Source organism: Carcharodon carcharias, chromosome 1 (genome assembly GCF_017639515.1).
Source record: "Carcharodon carcharias isolate sCarCar2 chromosome 1, sCarCar2.pri, whole genome shotgun sequence".
NCBI lineage: Eukaryota > Metazoa > Chordata > Chondrichthyes > Lamniformes > Lamnidae > Carcharodon > Carcharodon carcharias.
This window is the reverse complement of record NC_054467.1, coordinates 30,333,394-30,350,677: the sequence shown is the minus strand read 5'-3', so window position 1 is coordinate 30,350,677 and position 17,284 is coordinate 30,333,394. Positions and strand designations below refer to the sequence as shown.

The window sequence follows — 17,284 nt, the reverse complement described above, 5'->3', positions numbered from 1 at the left end:
GTGTGTAAGGAGAAGTTGATGTGAAGGTCATTGGTCTGCAGTTGGGAGCTGACCCCTTGTCTTTATTTGATTTTGTCATGTGGTAGCACCCAGAAAAGGAATAGCAGGAGAACAGCTCCTAGGGCATTGCTAGAGACGACTGTGTGGGATGCAAGGAGAAGCCATTGCTGGAGATGTACTTGCTACAATCAAACAGCTGAAAAGTGGAACCAAATGAGACAATCCCACAGTGTTAGGCAATGGAGGACAGAGGTGAGGGATGGTGGTGTGATCAGCCATGGTAAAAGCTGTAGAGAGGTTGAGAAGTTAGTTAGAATGTTGACTTCTGTTAGGACCATTTCAGTGTTATGGTGTTGGTGGGGGAGTGGGGCGCAGGGGTTAGAAGAGGGCAGAAGACCAATTTGAGGGATTCAAGCAGAGAGTTGCAAAAGCTCAGATCTGGAAGGTAACAACACATTAAAGGTCTCTTGACATGAAAAGGGAAGTTAGAAGTGGGCGATAGGAAAGACAACAGATTGATGATAACAGTTTAGAAAGTGATAAAAATTGCCTGAGAAGTGGGAACGATTTACAAAACCAGCTTGCACGGAGACCAGCAAGTGAAGCTGGGTGGTCAGGAGTTTAATGGGAAATGGATGAGGGGGAAGGAAGTAGGCTTCATGGACAAGGTGAGCTGATGGACTGCCAGAAAACATTCTACATAGCCAACTTCCAAACATTTCCCTGTGCACTAAGTTGGTGATATCAAAATTTCAACTAGAATTAGCCAAACATGATGTATCCTTCACAAATCCATGTTGATACTTGCTCAATGTCTGGGCCTTTGCACTTAGATTACATGCAATTATAAAAATAGGGTTTTAAAAAAAACATTGCTCACAACTCTAAACGGACACTGGGAAAAGAAGGGAGAAACTAGTAAAATATCAAAATATCTTTTAGGGAAAAGGGATAGAAAAGGCATGGCAGGTTTAATTAGAAAAAAAAATCCTTAAAATAAAAGCAAAGAATGATAGAAAGAGCTAATGGGAAAAATGGCAGAGCAGCATTTGAGTTCAAAATGTTTTTATTACTTAGAATTGTGCAAATCTTTTATTCAATAAAAAGTATCACTGAACCGAAGTTATCCTTCACAACGGATTAACCTTACCACTGTAATTAGTGACTTGCTTTCAGCTCGTTCACTACAATAGTGAAATGTTACAAAACCAACCAGTACGATCATTTCTTAGCATCTGTGGGTAGCTTACGAGTTAATAATCAACAATTACAAATAATTTCCACATCCTCCTTCATTGGTCAGTTACAAGTAATCCGTGCATCATTTCAGTAGGCAACAATTATGGATAATCTGTATGCATGTTACGGAGTACAGTCAGTAAATATCTTCTGCTGGACCAGCAAAAACTTGAAAAGCATGAACAAAAAGCATGCAGAAAATATTCCAAGCTTTCCCACGATACAAGAGACACTGGCTACTTAATGTATTCCCTTTATCATGTATCCCTTTTTCCAACTTGAAGGAAGACTTGGTTAAAAAAAGGTGCATTTGTCCAGAAACGTCCCTCATAAAGAGAATACTATTTACTTTGCCCATCCAGCTTCCATGACCACAGACAAATGTTAAACATCATGCTTCTTCCTAACTTTCTTACCAACCTGTAATTTTTAGCAAAGTAATTGATTAAAGTTTAAGGCTTTTTGTTTGATGTTCCAAGTCTGATGCCATGGAAAGCCTGCAACTCAAATTCGATATATTTCTTGAAGGTCTCAGCATTCATATTAGAAGCTCAAGGGAGTATAATATTAGTAATATTCATACATAGATTACATGTGAACACATTTCCATATTTTACAGTCAAGGTCTACAGGACACAATGTAAATATTAAATTAGTATATCATTGAGTACTGCTGGAAAAAGAAACGAAGCTTTAGATTTTGCAATCATCAGGACACTGCAAGAACAGGAAAAGCTTTGACAAATCTCTTTTTTCAGCAATACTCAATTCTGTACTACCAAACAACTATTAGTTTATCATTGTTCTTTTAAACCAAAAAACTCATATCTTTCCCTTTCTGTGAATTTTCTATATTTCAGTTACCTCAATCAAGTCATCCCTCTTCATATGCAAGCCAAGTGAATGTTGACAAACTATTTCAATACTAGAGGCATCACAGCACAGCCAGAAAATGCAGGAACCTTGGCTGTTTTTTCCCCTGCTTAATTTGGGAGAACTGAGACCAGCTGTAGTGCCCCTATCACTGCCTTGGCTAACTTGAGTTGATTCAGCACAAACTGGTGATCAAATGGGAGATTTTCCTGCTCTGCGAGACTCAGCTATTTATCCTTTCAACCAGCTAAGCAATCAGGCGACGCCTCCCATACAAAAATATTTAATTCTCACACAACTGAGTAGAGATGGTAGTAGGAAGAAATTAGTTAAGGAATACCTGTAAAAAGAACTGCGAGGAAGAAATTCAAATGACACTTTTAACTGAGGCAAAGTACACAAGATTAATGCTTCTCCTTTATGTTACTGTATAAAATTAATATCTGACAATATCAGAAAATGCAGCCTTTCCTATCTTGTACCGTCCACAGTTTGAGTAAAAGAAAGGTTTCAGCTGCTATTTGGCATGTTGTAATCCATTGTATTGTTCAGTCCTTTTTTCAGTTGTTTTTCCTCTCGTAGGCTGTTCTTGGATCTTGCAAGTTCAGTCATTTAAATGCACTGTGGCTGTCCCCAGGTTACCAGAAACATTCTGGTGCCTTTGATCTTCATTCATATGGAAAACAAGAGAGTTCATCTTCAACAGTAACATTCCACATCAGTTTTAGGTTCATATTCCAGATTAACTTTAGGCTCATCAACCTGGAGCTGGCTAAGCATCATGGGCTTGTGATTCTTCAGTTTATGAGCCAAAGTCAGGAATATAGCCTCCACGTGATCATTGTCATTTGGGTTCTTAGCCGAGGTCTCAAACAGGGGCATGTTTTGAGTATCTGCAAATTTTTGAGCCAGGTCTGTTTTAACCTTGGCGGCATCTGTCAGGTCACACTTATTCCCCACAAGGATCCGTGGGATTTCCACACCAAGTGAGTGCTGATTGCATTCTTCAATCCAGGCTGGAAGACTCTGGAAGCTCACAAGATTGGTCATGTCATATACAAAGACAACAGCATGGACGTTCCTGTAGTAGTGCTGCACCATGCTCTTCCGAAAACGTTCCTGGCCAGCTGTGTCCCACAGTTGAATCTAAAATGTCAAAAGAAAGAAGTTTTTTTCCTCATCAACCAGAAAACCTTTAACAAAAAGACATGTGATTTTATTCTTACCTCCCCACCCCCAAACCCTGCCCCAACCTCTCCTGAAGGCACTAATTTCTATTGAGACATGATTCCACAGTGATCGTTATTCAGATGTAAACAAGCAATTCAACTGCTTGCACCGTGACAGCCAAACTTGTTCCCATTCTCAGCCATGGTCTACGTAAGCATACTTTCCAGTAGGAGTCACTTGATAGTCAGTGGAAATCGCATCTGATTTCCACAGAACAAAGTTCATTTACTCAGCAAACGGAGCCTGTTTAAACATCACACTATAGAAAACAGTCTACAGAGTCTATTTAAAATGAAATTTTTACAAATTACAGCAAACAGAACTCACGGTCAACACTATAGCAATGCCTACCGATAAAAGCAAAGTGATTTCTCCAGCAACATGCAGTGAGTAGGGGATAGTTACATACATATTGTGCATGTAAATTCAATCCGAGACTTTTACAGCAACGTGGTCTTGGCAGGGAAGCCCAGATTCTTATCCTCCAAGGAGTCGCAGCACTTCTACCACTAACCTGGCTGAGATTAACTAAATTAGCACAGGTTTGATGTTCCAACCTGGGATTATTCTAGTCTGAGACACTCATTTTCACATAACATAGTGCATTTATCAGGCAAGATAAATGCCATACAGGAGGTTTTTAAAGGAAGAAGCCAATGGAATTAAGAGGAAAGTGACGGTGTGGATACAAAATTGGCTTAATGACAGCAAAGGGCAGTGGTGGATGGATGAATTTCAGACGGGGAGGTAGACTGCAGTGGTGTTGCCTAAGGGTCAATTTTAGGCCCAGTAATCTTTTCAATTTTTATAAATAACCTAAGCACAGGTGTAGGGAGCAATATTATAAAGTTTGTTAATGATACAAAGTAGTAGATAGTGATGGGGATGGATATAGGTTTCAGGATGACATGCATAAGACATGACACCGTCTGAAAAAAGTGGTGGAAGCTGATCCCATAACTAATTTTAAAAGGGAGTTGGGATAGGTACTTGAGGATGAGGAACTTAACAGAGTCACAAATAAAAAATGGGAATGGGAACTAAATACAACTGCTCTAAGAGTTAGAATATGAGTGAACAATCTCCTTCTGTACTGTAAGTTTCTATGATTTTATGAGATGTTTGATATTTAGTCAACATTTGCTCCCAGTGAAATATTCCTGATTCAAAATAGATCTGATAAAATAAAACAAAGTCATCAATTCTGATTTTTCGATTACCCCCTACAAGTCAAAGGAATTCAACTGTGATGACATTTTTTCCTAAATATTTTTCTGCATCAATAATTACTTTCTTTATTAAATGGCATTACTGAATCATTCCTGTGGCTATGTTGCATGCAATAGGCATTTCAGGCATTCATAAAGGTAATCCTGCTATAGCCTGTCAAAAATGGTTCCAAAATTTCTAAGTACCTGACTCCCCTCATGTTTTATTACTCAGCTCTAGTCCCCCTCATGCTCCCACAATACATAATTTACTTGGTACTTTTACATTTGTGGACCCACAGATTTAACAACAGGTCCCCAAATGTAGAAACAGTGTGTAAACAAGCAGCTTGGGAGGGGCCACAACGATAGGATTAGGGCTAGCTGCACCACTATTACAAATCTTTCACAGTCTACATTGCTAGAGTGGAAAACTGCATCATTGGCAGGGTCCTTTCACTTACACCTAAAGAGGGCTGGGATAGCCTTTACCAAATAGGACTACTTTAACCAGAGAACAAAGAGTGCTGAATCATGGCACCTACAACTGACCATGATATCCAAGTGTACTGAAACAGCCTAGTTATTTATATGACCTGACCTCATCAAGCACTGCAGTGCATTTCCCTCCTCAGCCAAAAATGTTTGCTGTCTATTCTAATATCATCCTGAAGGGCAAGGATAACACCAAACTCACTATTTCCAAGATTAACCATGCAAACATCTTGTTCTGCGCATCCATCCCACTTTTTCCTTGCTTACCGAAACTGGCTCCCCATTTACCAATGTATTAAATTTAAAATTGTTGCACTCATCTTTCTGCAATCTCCTCCAGCTTTATAATCCACTAAGTACACTCCTTCTTCGGACTCTGGCCTTTGTTCATCTCTTCCCCCCTTTGCCCCTCCTTTGACATCAGTTTTGAAATGCCCATTGTTACGAAAATATAATAATTTTCATAATATTTTTCTGGTTTATTGTAAAGTAGCTTTATAGGTGTGAGTATAGTTGGTCCTGTCTGTGTGAGTTAATTACATTTGGAGTCAGGTAGACTGCAAGTTTGGGAGTATCGAAAGAAGCTAGGTGTAGAAATGTGTTTGAAATGCTAAGTAAACACATGCTGGCTTAGCATGTAAGGAAATTTGCATTTTTAGATAAGTGATGGGATTGTTTAGATTTCAAAAGGGATGTTAGTCTGTTTACAACTAGTCAGATAAGCAAGGCTAAAGAGAGTATTTATTTTCCCCAAAGGTTACTGACAATATTGGCAACATGAAAGTTTTATTATGGGAAGGGTACTGTTCCAAAGACTTATGGAACAACAGAATTTACATTTTAAAAAGAGAGCAACATATATATAAAAGGAGAATGAAAGGCTATGTGAGGTGAGGGCCATGTAAGATCTAATAGGAGTGTGAGAAACAGCCTTCAAGAAGCCTCCATCCATTTGTGCATAAGCCTGCTATGTAAAGTAACTGAAGCTGGGGAAGCCATTTGGGAATCCACTATCAAGTGGGTACTGTTAATTGATGGTTTTGCTTTAAATCTGAAATCTATTTTGGACTGTTGCCTTCAAGTGGATGTGTAACTGGGAGTCAGGTTAATTAGGAATTTTAGCAGTTGTTATAGGTGTAAGTAATTATAGTCATACATGTGTTTAAAATCTTTTAATTTGTTAATAAATATTTAATTTAATTTTTAAAATCTCAAAGTCTTGGTGCACTCATTGCTTCTAAATTCAGTGCACACATCTTCTTGTAATAAAATGCAAATTGCAAAACTGTTGTGATAGTGTGACCAAGTTTCCCTCGTGGATTTGGCCTGCCTGGCACACATCATCTGTCACGTCATAACACCATGCCCAACTCTCTGGAATTCCCTCACTAATCTCTCTATCCTCCTTTAAAACACTTCTCTAAACCCATCTCATACCTCGTAGTCTGTGCGCTTCCAGCATAACATCAGTTTCTGGTGCACCTGTTTGTGAAATACCTTGAAAGTCTTGTCTTACACCTATAAAAGGAAAAGTCCTGGCTATACTCACTGACCCAATGGACAATTGCACTTCCTTGCATGGGACAAGTCAGGCAGTTCCAGATTTAATTCATTCACAAAATGGACACAAAAAGCCATTCAGTCCTTTTTAGCTCATCAATCTAGAAAAAAAGCTACAAGACTTTCATCCCATTCACAACATCCAACTGTAATTTTCATTAAAAATGATTCCACAGTTTGAACATCTGCTGTTCTATGTAGAAATGCATTTCTCTCATTGGTTACATAAAAAGAGAAAAGTACAGGATCAAAAAAGACTATTCCACTCATCAAATCAATCCCCAAAACTCAATTATATATCAAGTATCTATCCAATGCCTCCTTACAATTTTCTACACCATCTGCCTCCACTGACATACTTGACAGTCTATTCCACACATCCAAAACTCCGTGTCATGTAGTTATATCTAATCTGTCAGTATCTATTTCTCCAAGATTGTCACAAACTCTAGAGCAGGAGGATTCTGGCTCAATCTCAATATATTATTTGAGATTCAATTTATCCAATCCCCTAGGAATCTGGAATACCTCCACTCAACCTTATGTTCTCCAGAGTAAACATTCCTAAGACCTTCAACAACTTCTCAGTCTTAAAATAGGCTTCTGTTTGCTTGTCTTTCACTCTCTGCAAACTCTGGATATTCTTCCTATTGTACAGTGCCCAACATTGCACACCATATCTCAGCTTTGCCTGTACAAATGCCTTGCCATATTGTCTCCAGAGATTTGTACTGTACTCCTACGGCTATGCATCCAAGATCTGGCTATCGGTCCTTACTGCTGCCACCAATGACACTTTTGGTTTCTGCAAGACACCCACAATAACTCGTGTTGCACCAAGAAGCCTAGAGACATGGGAAATGGGATTAGATAGGGGCTTGATGACTGGCGCAGACATTGGCTGAAGGGCCTCTTTCCATGCTGTAAAACTCTATGACTATTTAATTTAAAAATGCACTGTTTCCCTTCCTTAGCCTCATTGCTTCGCAAGTTGTACATATAAAATGTTATTTGCTGTTCATCAGTCCACCTTGTCAAACTATCCAGATGCCTTTGCCTTGCCTGCTTCCTATTTGTGTTCCCTGCTTTAGTCAATGTTAATCTCGCAGAAGCTTGTCGCTGATTCCATGTTTTCCTTCCTTGTGCTCCAAGCATTTGAGAGTGGCATGCATTAAAAGCCTTGCTGCAAATTAAACACATATCAAATAGAATTCCCATCATTACCTTGAAGATCTCCAGTAATTTGCTCAGGCAAGATGTCCTTCCCACCCATAAATCTTTTCAAACTCTCTCTGACTATATCATACCTATCTAGATGTTTTATTATCCCCCCCTTTCAGAATGCCATCTGATATATGTCACCCACAATGAATGTTAGGCTCACTGATCTGTTATTTCCTAGCCTATTCTAATGCAGCCTTTTTAATGTTGGTCATGTTAGCTACTTTCCAATCTACTGCACTGCTTATACAGATTGTTGCAAGAGCATAACTAATTCTTACTATCTTTTCAAACAAATTTTACTCATTCCTAGTTTGAAGCTGTGGCTCCTTGTCCTAGCTTGTCATGATTTAGCTGGAAGTAATGTCCTAGATTTACATTTTCTATATTGTTATGCTTCTCATTAAGATCACCTCTCACTTGCCTCTCTCCAATGCTAGAAAATTCAAGTTTCATTAGTCTTTATTTGTAACGTTGATATCAGGAATCTTTCTCATTGCTCTACTTTTCACCCTCATCAGTGTTTGAATGTCTCCTGTGTGTCTCATCAACTAAAATAAGGGCATCTGGTCTGACCTGGGCACTATACAATTTATATGAATTCCTCCATTAGCAATTTGGCTATGCAGTTCAGGCACCCTAATTCCTTTAAAAGTAATCATTTAACTAATCTCAGCGTGGGTACAGGAGGGTGAAAAAAAGAGTCAAGGTCTCCACTTCAGAATTGGGATTAGCAAGGACACTCCCAACACTGAACATTCTGCAAATATTCTTTGTTGTATATGAAGAATGGTCATCTGGGTAAGGCACTAAAGGGTACCTGGCACCCATGCAGATAATGCCATCGCAAGAGTAAGAGAAGTTATCAATCTGAAAAGCTAACTCTCTTTCTCTCTCCACAGGCGCCGCCCTGACGTGCCATGCATTTACAGCAATTTGTGTTTTTTCCAGACCAGAATGTTTTTGCAAGGAGAAGCAGGAAAATACATTTCTGTGATCGTACCAAGATTATTCCATAATCTTTTCAATTCACGCTTAAACTTTTCATTTTCATCATTTTACTTTACCCGCCTAACTGGAGAAAAAAGATCTGCAAGGAGTTATGGTGCATGATCTACAGCCCATTTGTTCCATTGACAGTAACTTTTGTCATCAGACACTGGAGCAACCCAATTCTGAAATATGAACTTTAGCCTTGGCCAATCGTGGCTTTATGCTACACCCAAATAGAGGTTATCTAACTCAAGATCAACAAGACATCTCACATCATGAACTCTCCACAGATTTATATGTAGCCTATACACTGTAACAAGCTATCAGGCTAACAGAAGAAGTAAATGGTTTAGCTGTTATAAAAAAAATCTAATAATTAACTAAACCAGACTGCTCATTTGCACACTTTTAGCCATTTTAAGAGGGGTCAATTAACAAAACAAATTAGTTTATTAGTAATGATGTTTAAAACATTTTAACAAGTTTGCATGGTACAAGCTTCAGAATACTGGCTGGTGCACACTATGAGAATTCCATATAGTTATATGTCGATTAGTTAGAATAAATTTTGTAAATTAGCTTCATGGACCCAGCCCTTATACAAAGTTAATGGCCATCAGCTACTGTCTTTTACTGCAACTCACTGATAATTACTGTAACACTTGGGGAGAAATAGGACAGATTTAACTAACTATGCAAAAAGCTGAACCGTTAAATTGTTTAGATGCAAGGTAATTTTGAAATGAATCTGGAACTCATCAACTTGGGCACCACATACAGAAGAATGTTGATGCCCTCCTGAATAACACAGAGGAATTTTCGAGAGGAGGAAGTTACCTTTATTTTTTCTCCATCGATCTCCACGGTTTTCTCTCGGAAGTCCACCCCAATGGTGGCCTCGGTCTTGTCGGGGAATTTGCCAGCGCAGAAGCGGTAAGTCAGGCAGGTCTTGCCCACTCCCGAGTCGCCAATGACGATGATCTTGTAGATCCGAGAGCGCGGCGGCGCGTTGAGGAGCACCGAGCCGGCAAGGGGAGCGGACTCCACCGCCAAGATGCCTCCTCCTCTGCCCCCGGAGGACATAACTCAGCGGAAAAGATTGCAGTTGGACTATTGCAAAGTGGTAAGGAAGAGATGTGAGGGAAGTCTTGCAATGCGGCTCTTTTCCTATGTTTTGTGTGTGTCAGTCCTCGAGCTGACAGTCGCGTGCCCGACGACTCAAGGTTCCAATTTACTCGCTACAATTCCAACTCTTTTGCTACATTCCTGCTGCTCGCTACACTTCACTTGCGATACTTCTTAACCCGTCGAGTCTAACCCACTGTTTAAGAAAAGGGGTTTTTTGGGGGGCGGGGGAATCGCCAGCCACCTCCCTCGCCCAACTGAAAGGAAGAGGAGGAAAATAATTTAAGGATGGAGAAAATCTCGCGAGAGCACCCCCTGAGCAGGCCGGACGCTTTTCTTTTACGCCTGTTCTCCACCAGAGAGGGAGTCTTGAGTACTGAGATTTGTTTATCTCTACATATAGTCGTAAATAGTGCATTTTTTTTTTAAAAAAAGGTTGTTAATCCGTCAGTTTAATTCTGGTTCAATTTTACGCCACCGTTGCACAAATCTGATCCGAGCACTTGGGATTTGTATACAGTTCATGGAAGTCTGCAGGTTGCCTAGGTACTAATGGTGAACTGGGAGGAAAATAATCACCTTCGCCCTCTGCTGGGGATCATTTGTATTCGAATTCTCGCTCCGTGAATGAATGAGCAGGAATAACTAACTTCATTGTGGAATTTGAGACCAACTTACATTTTGCTAATATATTTTGGCGATCGTTGGAATCAATTCCAAATAGAACATTGCCACATGTTCATTGTTAAGTGCATAAGGACACCCTGATCATAAAGGCGCTGTAGGAATACAAGTTTTTTTTAAAAATTTGTATTTCCACAGGATATGCCTTTCCAAGATATCCCAAAACGCTTTACAAGCAATGAAGTACTTTTGAAGTGTGGTCCCTGTTGTACTGTAAGATTGCGGTAGCCAATTTATGCGCAGCAAGCTCCCACAAACAGCATTGTGATAATGCCCAGATAATCTGTTTTAATGATGTTAGTTGAGGACAACTCCCATGCTCATTTTTTTGCTTCCTCAAGTTCTTTTTTTAGGTCAGAATTTTGAAGTTTTCTCCTGGTCTTAGGGTCCCCATCTTTCTTTCTCCAACTCCAAGCTTCCAGCTCTGATTTTTAGGCTTCCAACTCCCAACCCTGCTCCCCATTGCAGCCAACTCCATAACTTTCTTCCTCTCTGTCTTCGGCTGAGTCTTGCAGCTCCCAACTTTTCTTTCTCCAAACTCCTCACCCTTTACCCTGCAGGCTTCCAGCTTCTTCATTCTTCTACCTGATCCCAACACTTTATATTTGTCTGCTCAACAGGCCTCGGGCCTATGACCTAAGGCTTCTAGCTTCTTACCTCCTATGCTCCTGGAACTCCAGCTTCCACTCCTCACCAGGCTTGCAGTTCCTGACATTCCCCTTCCCATCCCCAGACAGTTGCCAGTTCTTGTGCCCAGACATCCTGCTCCCAACCTTTTCTTAGCTCATCGTGAAGGATGTTCCTTAATTAATTGCTTAACCATGAATTTTCAAGGAATCTTTATTTATCCAGCTCCCCTGAGCTCCTATGAATCCCTTAACTACTTGCTCACTCTGAGTTAATGGTGCACCCCAACTTATTCATCTACCCTGGATAGGGTGACCAGACATCCCGGTTTTGCCTGGACAGCCCAGGTTTTTCTTTAAATGTCCCAGTGTCCCATCAATTTCCTAAAAATAGTTCAAATATCCTGGTTTTCAGCTTTTCCCTTTTTGTCAAATAAAAACAGGGCCTTGGGGTAGAAAATCTGTGTGAAATTCCGTTCTTCCTGTAAACACCCATAACATCACATTGCATACAAGAGATCTGTAACCCTCGGCCGAGCGCTTGGCCGCCACCCCCTTAACTACCTTTTTGGCATTTACGACTCCATTGCTGATGATGCCTTTTAAACAATCCACAGAATGGAGCTGCCAACGCTGGCTGGACATATTCTGGGAGATGTCATCACGTGACCTCCTGCCTTCACATGCCCCTCTCCAGCCTCCTGCCATTACTCGCCCAACTATCATGGAGACCTAAACAAAAACAGAGTTCTGTCGAAGGGTCATGAGGACTCGAAACGTCAACTCTTTTCTTCTCCGCCGATGCTGCCAGACCTGCTGAGTTTTTCCAGGTAATTCTGTTTTTGTTTTGGATTTCCAGCTTCCGCAGTTTTTTGTTTTTTGTTTTTATCACGGAGACCTGCCTTCCTCTGGCTTTTCAATGTGTCCTGGTTTTGACTTTTGACAATCTGGTCACCCAGCCCTGGGACACTCTGTGCTTTTTACATGCTTATTTTCTCTGATACCCTCTGTGCTCTTTACCCAATATATCTGCTTTAAGACCCTCTGTGCTGCTTAATTCTTGCCTGTGCTGAAGCCCCATCCATCCTCTTCCTCTCTTGCTGGCTCATTTCATAATCCCACTGCTGTTTCCATAACAGAATCAGAGTTGCACCCATTCCTGCTAATGGTGGTGTCTTGCTTATAGTGTTTGATTATTGACAGTGTTCATGGCTGCTTTCTGTTTGTATCTGGCTGGCAGTGGTGGTGGTGATGACTGGCTAATTGACTCTCCTTGCCTCAGGAAATGAATGGCTCAGGAATGTACAGCTCAGTAGCTCATGGAATAAGCTCATTGAACCACCAAGAAACCTGTTTTACATCTTTTAATTGTATGTGTTTTTGAACATCAAATAGCATGCATGTAATGCTAACGAGTGTGTGAGAGGCTGAGTGTGAAGGAATTGGATCATTATCTGAAAAAGAAAAGTTTGCAGGGCTGTGGGAAAAAGGCAAGGGAGTGGTACCAGGTTGTATTGCTCTTGTGTAAAGCTCGCGCAGACATGATGGGCCGAATGGCCTCCTTCTGTGCTATGACCATTCTATGACTCTAATTTGGTGCAATATAACATCACTGTAACTGCTGCCAGGAAGTGGTGAGGGGCTGTCAGTGAATCACTTTTAAAAGTTAATGAAACTCTTACGTTGCCAATAGTGTGCCAATCTTAAGAAGCAGTTCTTAAGACAGCATTGAACTAGGGCAATGCCTGCACTGGGAAACTCCTCAGATACTGAAGCAGTCCATGTCCAAAACCAGACTGGACAATATCCAGGCTTGGGCTGACAAATGGCAAGTAACATTCACGCCACACAAGTTTCAGGCAATGACCATCTCCAACATGAGAGAATCTAACCATCGTCCCTTGATGTTTAATAGCATTACCATCACTGAATTCCCCACTATCAACATCCTGGGCATTACCATTGACCAGAAACTGAACTGGACTAGCCATATAAATACTGTGGCTACAAGAGCTGTCCAGAGGCTAGGAATCTTGCGATGGATAACTCACCTCCTGACTCCCCAAAGCATGTCCACCATCTATGAGGCGCAAGTCAGGACTGTGATGGATTACTCCCCACTTTCCTGGATGAGTGCAGCTTCCACAACGCTCAAGAAGCTTGACACCGCCCAGGACAAAGCAGCCCACTTGATTGGCACCACATCCACAAACATTTTCTCCCTCCACCACCGATGCACAGTAGTAGCAGTGTGTACCATCTACAAGATGCACTGCAGGAATTCACCAAGACTCCTTTGACAGCACCTTCCAAACCCATGACCACTACCATCTAGAAGGACAAGGGCAGCAGATAGATGGGAACACCACCACCTGGAAGTTCCCCATCAAGTCACTCACCATCCTGACTTGGAAATATATCGCTGTTTCTTCACTGTCACTGGGTCAAAATCCTGGAATACCCTTCCTAACAGCACTGTGGGTGTACCTACACCACATGGACCGCAGCAGTTCAAGAAGACAGCTCACCATCACCTTCTCAAAGGCAATTAGGGATGGGCAAAAAATGCTGGCCCAGCCAGCGAATCCCACACCCCATGAATGAATAATTTTAAAAAATCCAATAAAAAATTATCCGTTAACTTGGAGTCACAGTATTTAATGCAGGAAACTGCCTGGGATGTCACTGTCCCTGATGTCACAGGCTCTGACATGGCCTCTGCACATGTGCAGGATGTGCTCCCCCTGGTGTTGCAGCCCAAATAAATATAGCCTATAAACATTGAAAAGAGGAGGAAATTGTTAAAAATGAACGTACATCACTGGGAAAAAGACACTTGTTCAATAAGATAAAAGGGAATTAGCATTGATCAACTCTAAAGAAACATTGGCAAATGAGACTGTGTAGAATTGGAAGTATTCAAACAGCAGATGATTAAGTTGCAGATCAGACATATTTTCACAGTGAAAGCTGGAGTTCAGTGGATGAGCAGAGAATACTTTAAAAAAAGGCAGATGAGAAATCTAATCATATAAAAGAAAATCAAATGGTGTATAAGAAAATATAGAAAATATAAATAAAAGAGGAGTAAATAAGAAAGACTGACAAATAACATAAAAGGAAACAGTAATAGATTTTATAAACCAATAAAAATTAAAAGAACACTTAACAAGAGAGTTGAATCTTAGGAACTCATAGGCAGAATCTTAGACACGTTTCTGCACTAGTGTACTTCTTTGGCCAGGCCATTTATATTCCCACTGCAATCTTTGTTGAAATTAGTTCACTCTGCCAACTCCAGGAATTAAAACTGAGACCATTTTTATCTCTGTGACTCTGTACCACATGGGAAGAAACGTGTATTGTCCACAGAGACTCAGGCTTAATTCAATGGATTGCCAACCTCATCAATCCTACTGTGTGCATAATAGAGACTCAGGGTTGCTGATAGAGCATGAGGAGAGATCACAGAAGAGTCATCTGCCAAGTTACTATTGCTAGAAGGTGGTTCAGGTTCCACTAGAAGGCATGGGAGCAAATGCTGATGAAGGGTTTGTAAGCAGTACAGAGAGAATAAGTGGATTTGGTTATGTCAGCCTCTGGGCTAGAGTGTAGAAGAAACACTTAGGGTGCCTATCCTTGATTGTTATTCAGTGACTGCTCTGAAAAGTGCGGATATATAAATGTTGAGTTCAGGCCTATTAATGAAAAGTCTGTCGAAGTTTCGAGATAAATTTTTCTTACAACATGAGTATTGTCTGGGAGGAAGACAGAGATATATTTTTTTAAATTAAATTGTGTGGGCTCTGTTATAATTTGCAGAGAATTACACAGAAATTACAACACAGAAACAGGCCATTTGGCCCAACCAGTCTATATTGGTGCTCTGCATCCACATGAACAGTTGTCCTTTTTCCATATTCTTTTATTTACTTTTCTTAAATGTTGACATGGTCCCGGCATCAAATACTAACTTCAGTTGTGCATTCCACAGTCTCACAAACCCTCTTTTTTTGAAAGCAAAGGTTTGTTCTGTTCTCTGTACCAAATCTCTTATATTTATCCTTGTACCTGTATCTTTCTGTTAACAGGATCCAAGTGGTTGGTGAAGCCGAAACCAAGACATAGAGCTTTCCTTTGAGAGAGTTTATTGATTTGTTCAGTCTCACATCTCTCCTCCCACTCAAACCAGTGTCCCAGCTATCCCCTATTTATATGTTCTTAAAGACATTAAATACCCATCACCTGTTTCTCTTAACCTTAACAATGTAATTGACATGACACTAACAAACTTTAAAAGTGTAATTGGCAAGACATGAACACTCTGGACTCAACAATTGGAAGCAATCTTTCTATCTCTCCTGTACCATATATAATCTTAAATATCTGTTATATTATTCCTCCTCTATTCTAACAAAAACAGCTAAATTTTTTTCAAGACTACATTATATTTGTATTTCCTCATAATGGGCAGTATCTGATTGAGCCATGCTGTACCTTCTCTACTGCCTCAACATTGTTCCTCTGATGTGATGTGCAACACTGAACACAGTACTTCAATTGCTGCCTTGATAGGAATTGACACAGATTCACCATTACATCTGGACGTTTATGTTCAATAAATGGAAACTAGAAGGACATATGAGGAAGAAAAGAATATAAGGATATGTTGGTAGGGTGAGATGAAGAGGGCTAGGATGAGGCTTGTGTGGAGCATAAACTCTGGCATAGCCAAATGACATATTTCTGTTCTGTAGATTCTATGTAGCTCTTACCATGAAACCCAGTATCCAATTAACTTCTTTTAAGGCCATCTGAACTTAAAGTGTCTTTTCCCAATGCCACCCTCATGCAAAGTTTAATTATTTCCTCTTTTAACTGAAATGTACCCCCTCACATTTACTGACATTGAATTCCATCTGCCACCTTTTTGTCTAATTTGCCATTGTACCAATATTTCAGTATGCATTGCTCAAAATTATTTACTAAGCTTCTTATTTTGGTATTGTCTAAGATTTGGAAACAATTGCTTCTACTTCAAATCCAAATAATTAATATGCACAGTGAAAAGAACTGGTTGGAGAACAGAACTCTGTAACACAGTACATAATTGAAACCACTCCATGAAACTGCCCTTAACTCTTATTTTAACTGCTAAAAATGTTAATTTTTAATCTTATTTGCTATTCTTCCCCTAACTCAACATCTCTTCATTTTTTCTTACATCTCTTGCCTGGTTGGCACCTTGTCAAAGGCTTTCTGAAAGTCCATGCACAACCACGTCCTGTGCATTGGGCCATACCAGCCAAAAAGCTCAAGAGCTCTTTCAAGTTTCTCAAGCACGATTCTCCTTTATGAAATCCCTGTTGAATGCTTCTAATCATTTTCTTTTCATCTAGATATTTAATAATTTCACCCTTAATTAAAGATTCCAAAATTTTCCTTGTCAAAGTAAAGCAATGTTAAATGTTAAACAAACTGTCTCGTAGCATCCTGGACTAGTTTATCATTCCTTTATAAAATGGGGAATAGAGCAGACACTCTACAGTTCTTCAGTACACGTCCATCCTCAATAGAATCTGTATTTCTAGCTTGTCTTTTGTTTTTACTTCTTTTTTCCTCAAGATCATTTGATGCATTCTGTCAGTCCCAGACAGTTGTTCTCCTTTAGCTTAACTAACCTCTCTCGTATTTTCTTTTGTTTATTATAATATTTCTCATTTACATCCACCTCAGTATCTTACTGTTTTGTAAACATTGATGCAAAGTACTTTTTATTTATCCCTGCCCATTTTTTGTTTATTCTTTAGTAACTGGATCTCCTTTCCTTGCATTTAACAATTATCTTCTTATATTTTTAGAATATATTTTTTGTTCTTTTAATATTTTATGGCATTTTTTCGTTACAGGAATAGTGTGAGTAATAGACCATACTGCCTCTTGAGCCTGCTCTGCTAACCAATTAGATCATGCACCTCAACTCAATTTACCTGCTCTTTCTCTATATCCCTTACCTAACATAATCTGTCA

General features: G+C 40.0%; 2 protein-coding genes across 2 annotated transcripts in view; one reads left to right on the top strand and one right to left on the bottom strand.

The window, feature by feature from the left end:
- Positions 1-1,048: 1,048 nt before the first annotated feature.
- On the bottom strand, positions 1,049-9,902 carry rab33ba (RAB33B, member RAS oncogene family a). The gene is made up of 2 exons (XM_041190451.1): positions 9,657-9,902; positions 1,049-3,258 (listed from the first exon to the last, which is right to left on the bottom strand). The coding sequence occupies exons 1-2, from the start codon at positions 9,900-9,902 to the stop codon at positions 2,812-2,814; spliced, it is 693 nt and encodes a 230-aa protein (XP_041046385.1). The 3' UTR covers positions 1,049-2,811.
- Positions 9,815-17,284, top strand: part of mlsl (malate synthase-like) — a 47,729-nt gene continuing 40,259 nt past the window's right edge. Inside the window, exon 1 of the mRNA XM_041190439.1 lies at positions 9,815-9,942. The gene's annotated coding sequence lies outside the window, so the exon portion shown is untranslated. The remainder of the gene's footprint in view (positions 9,943-17,284) is intronic.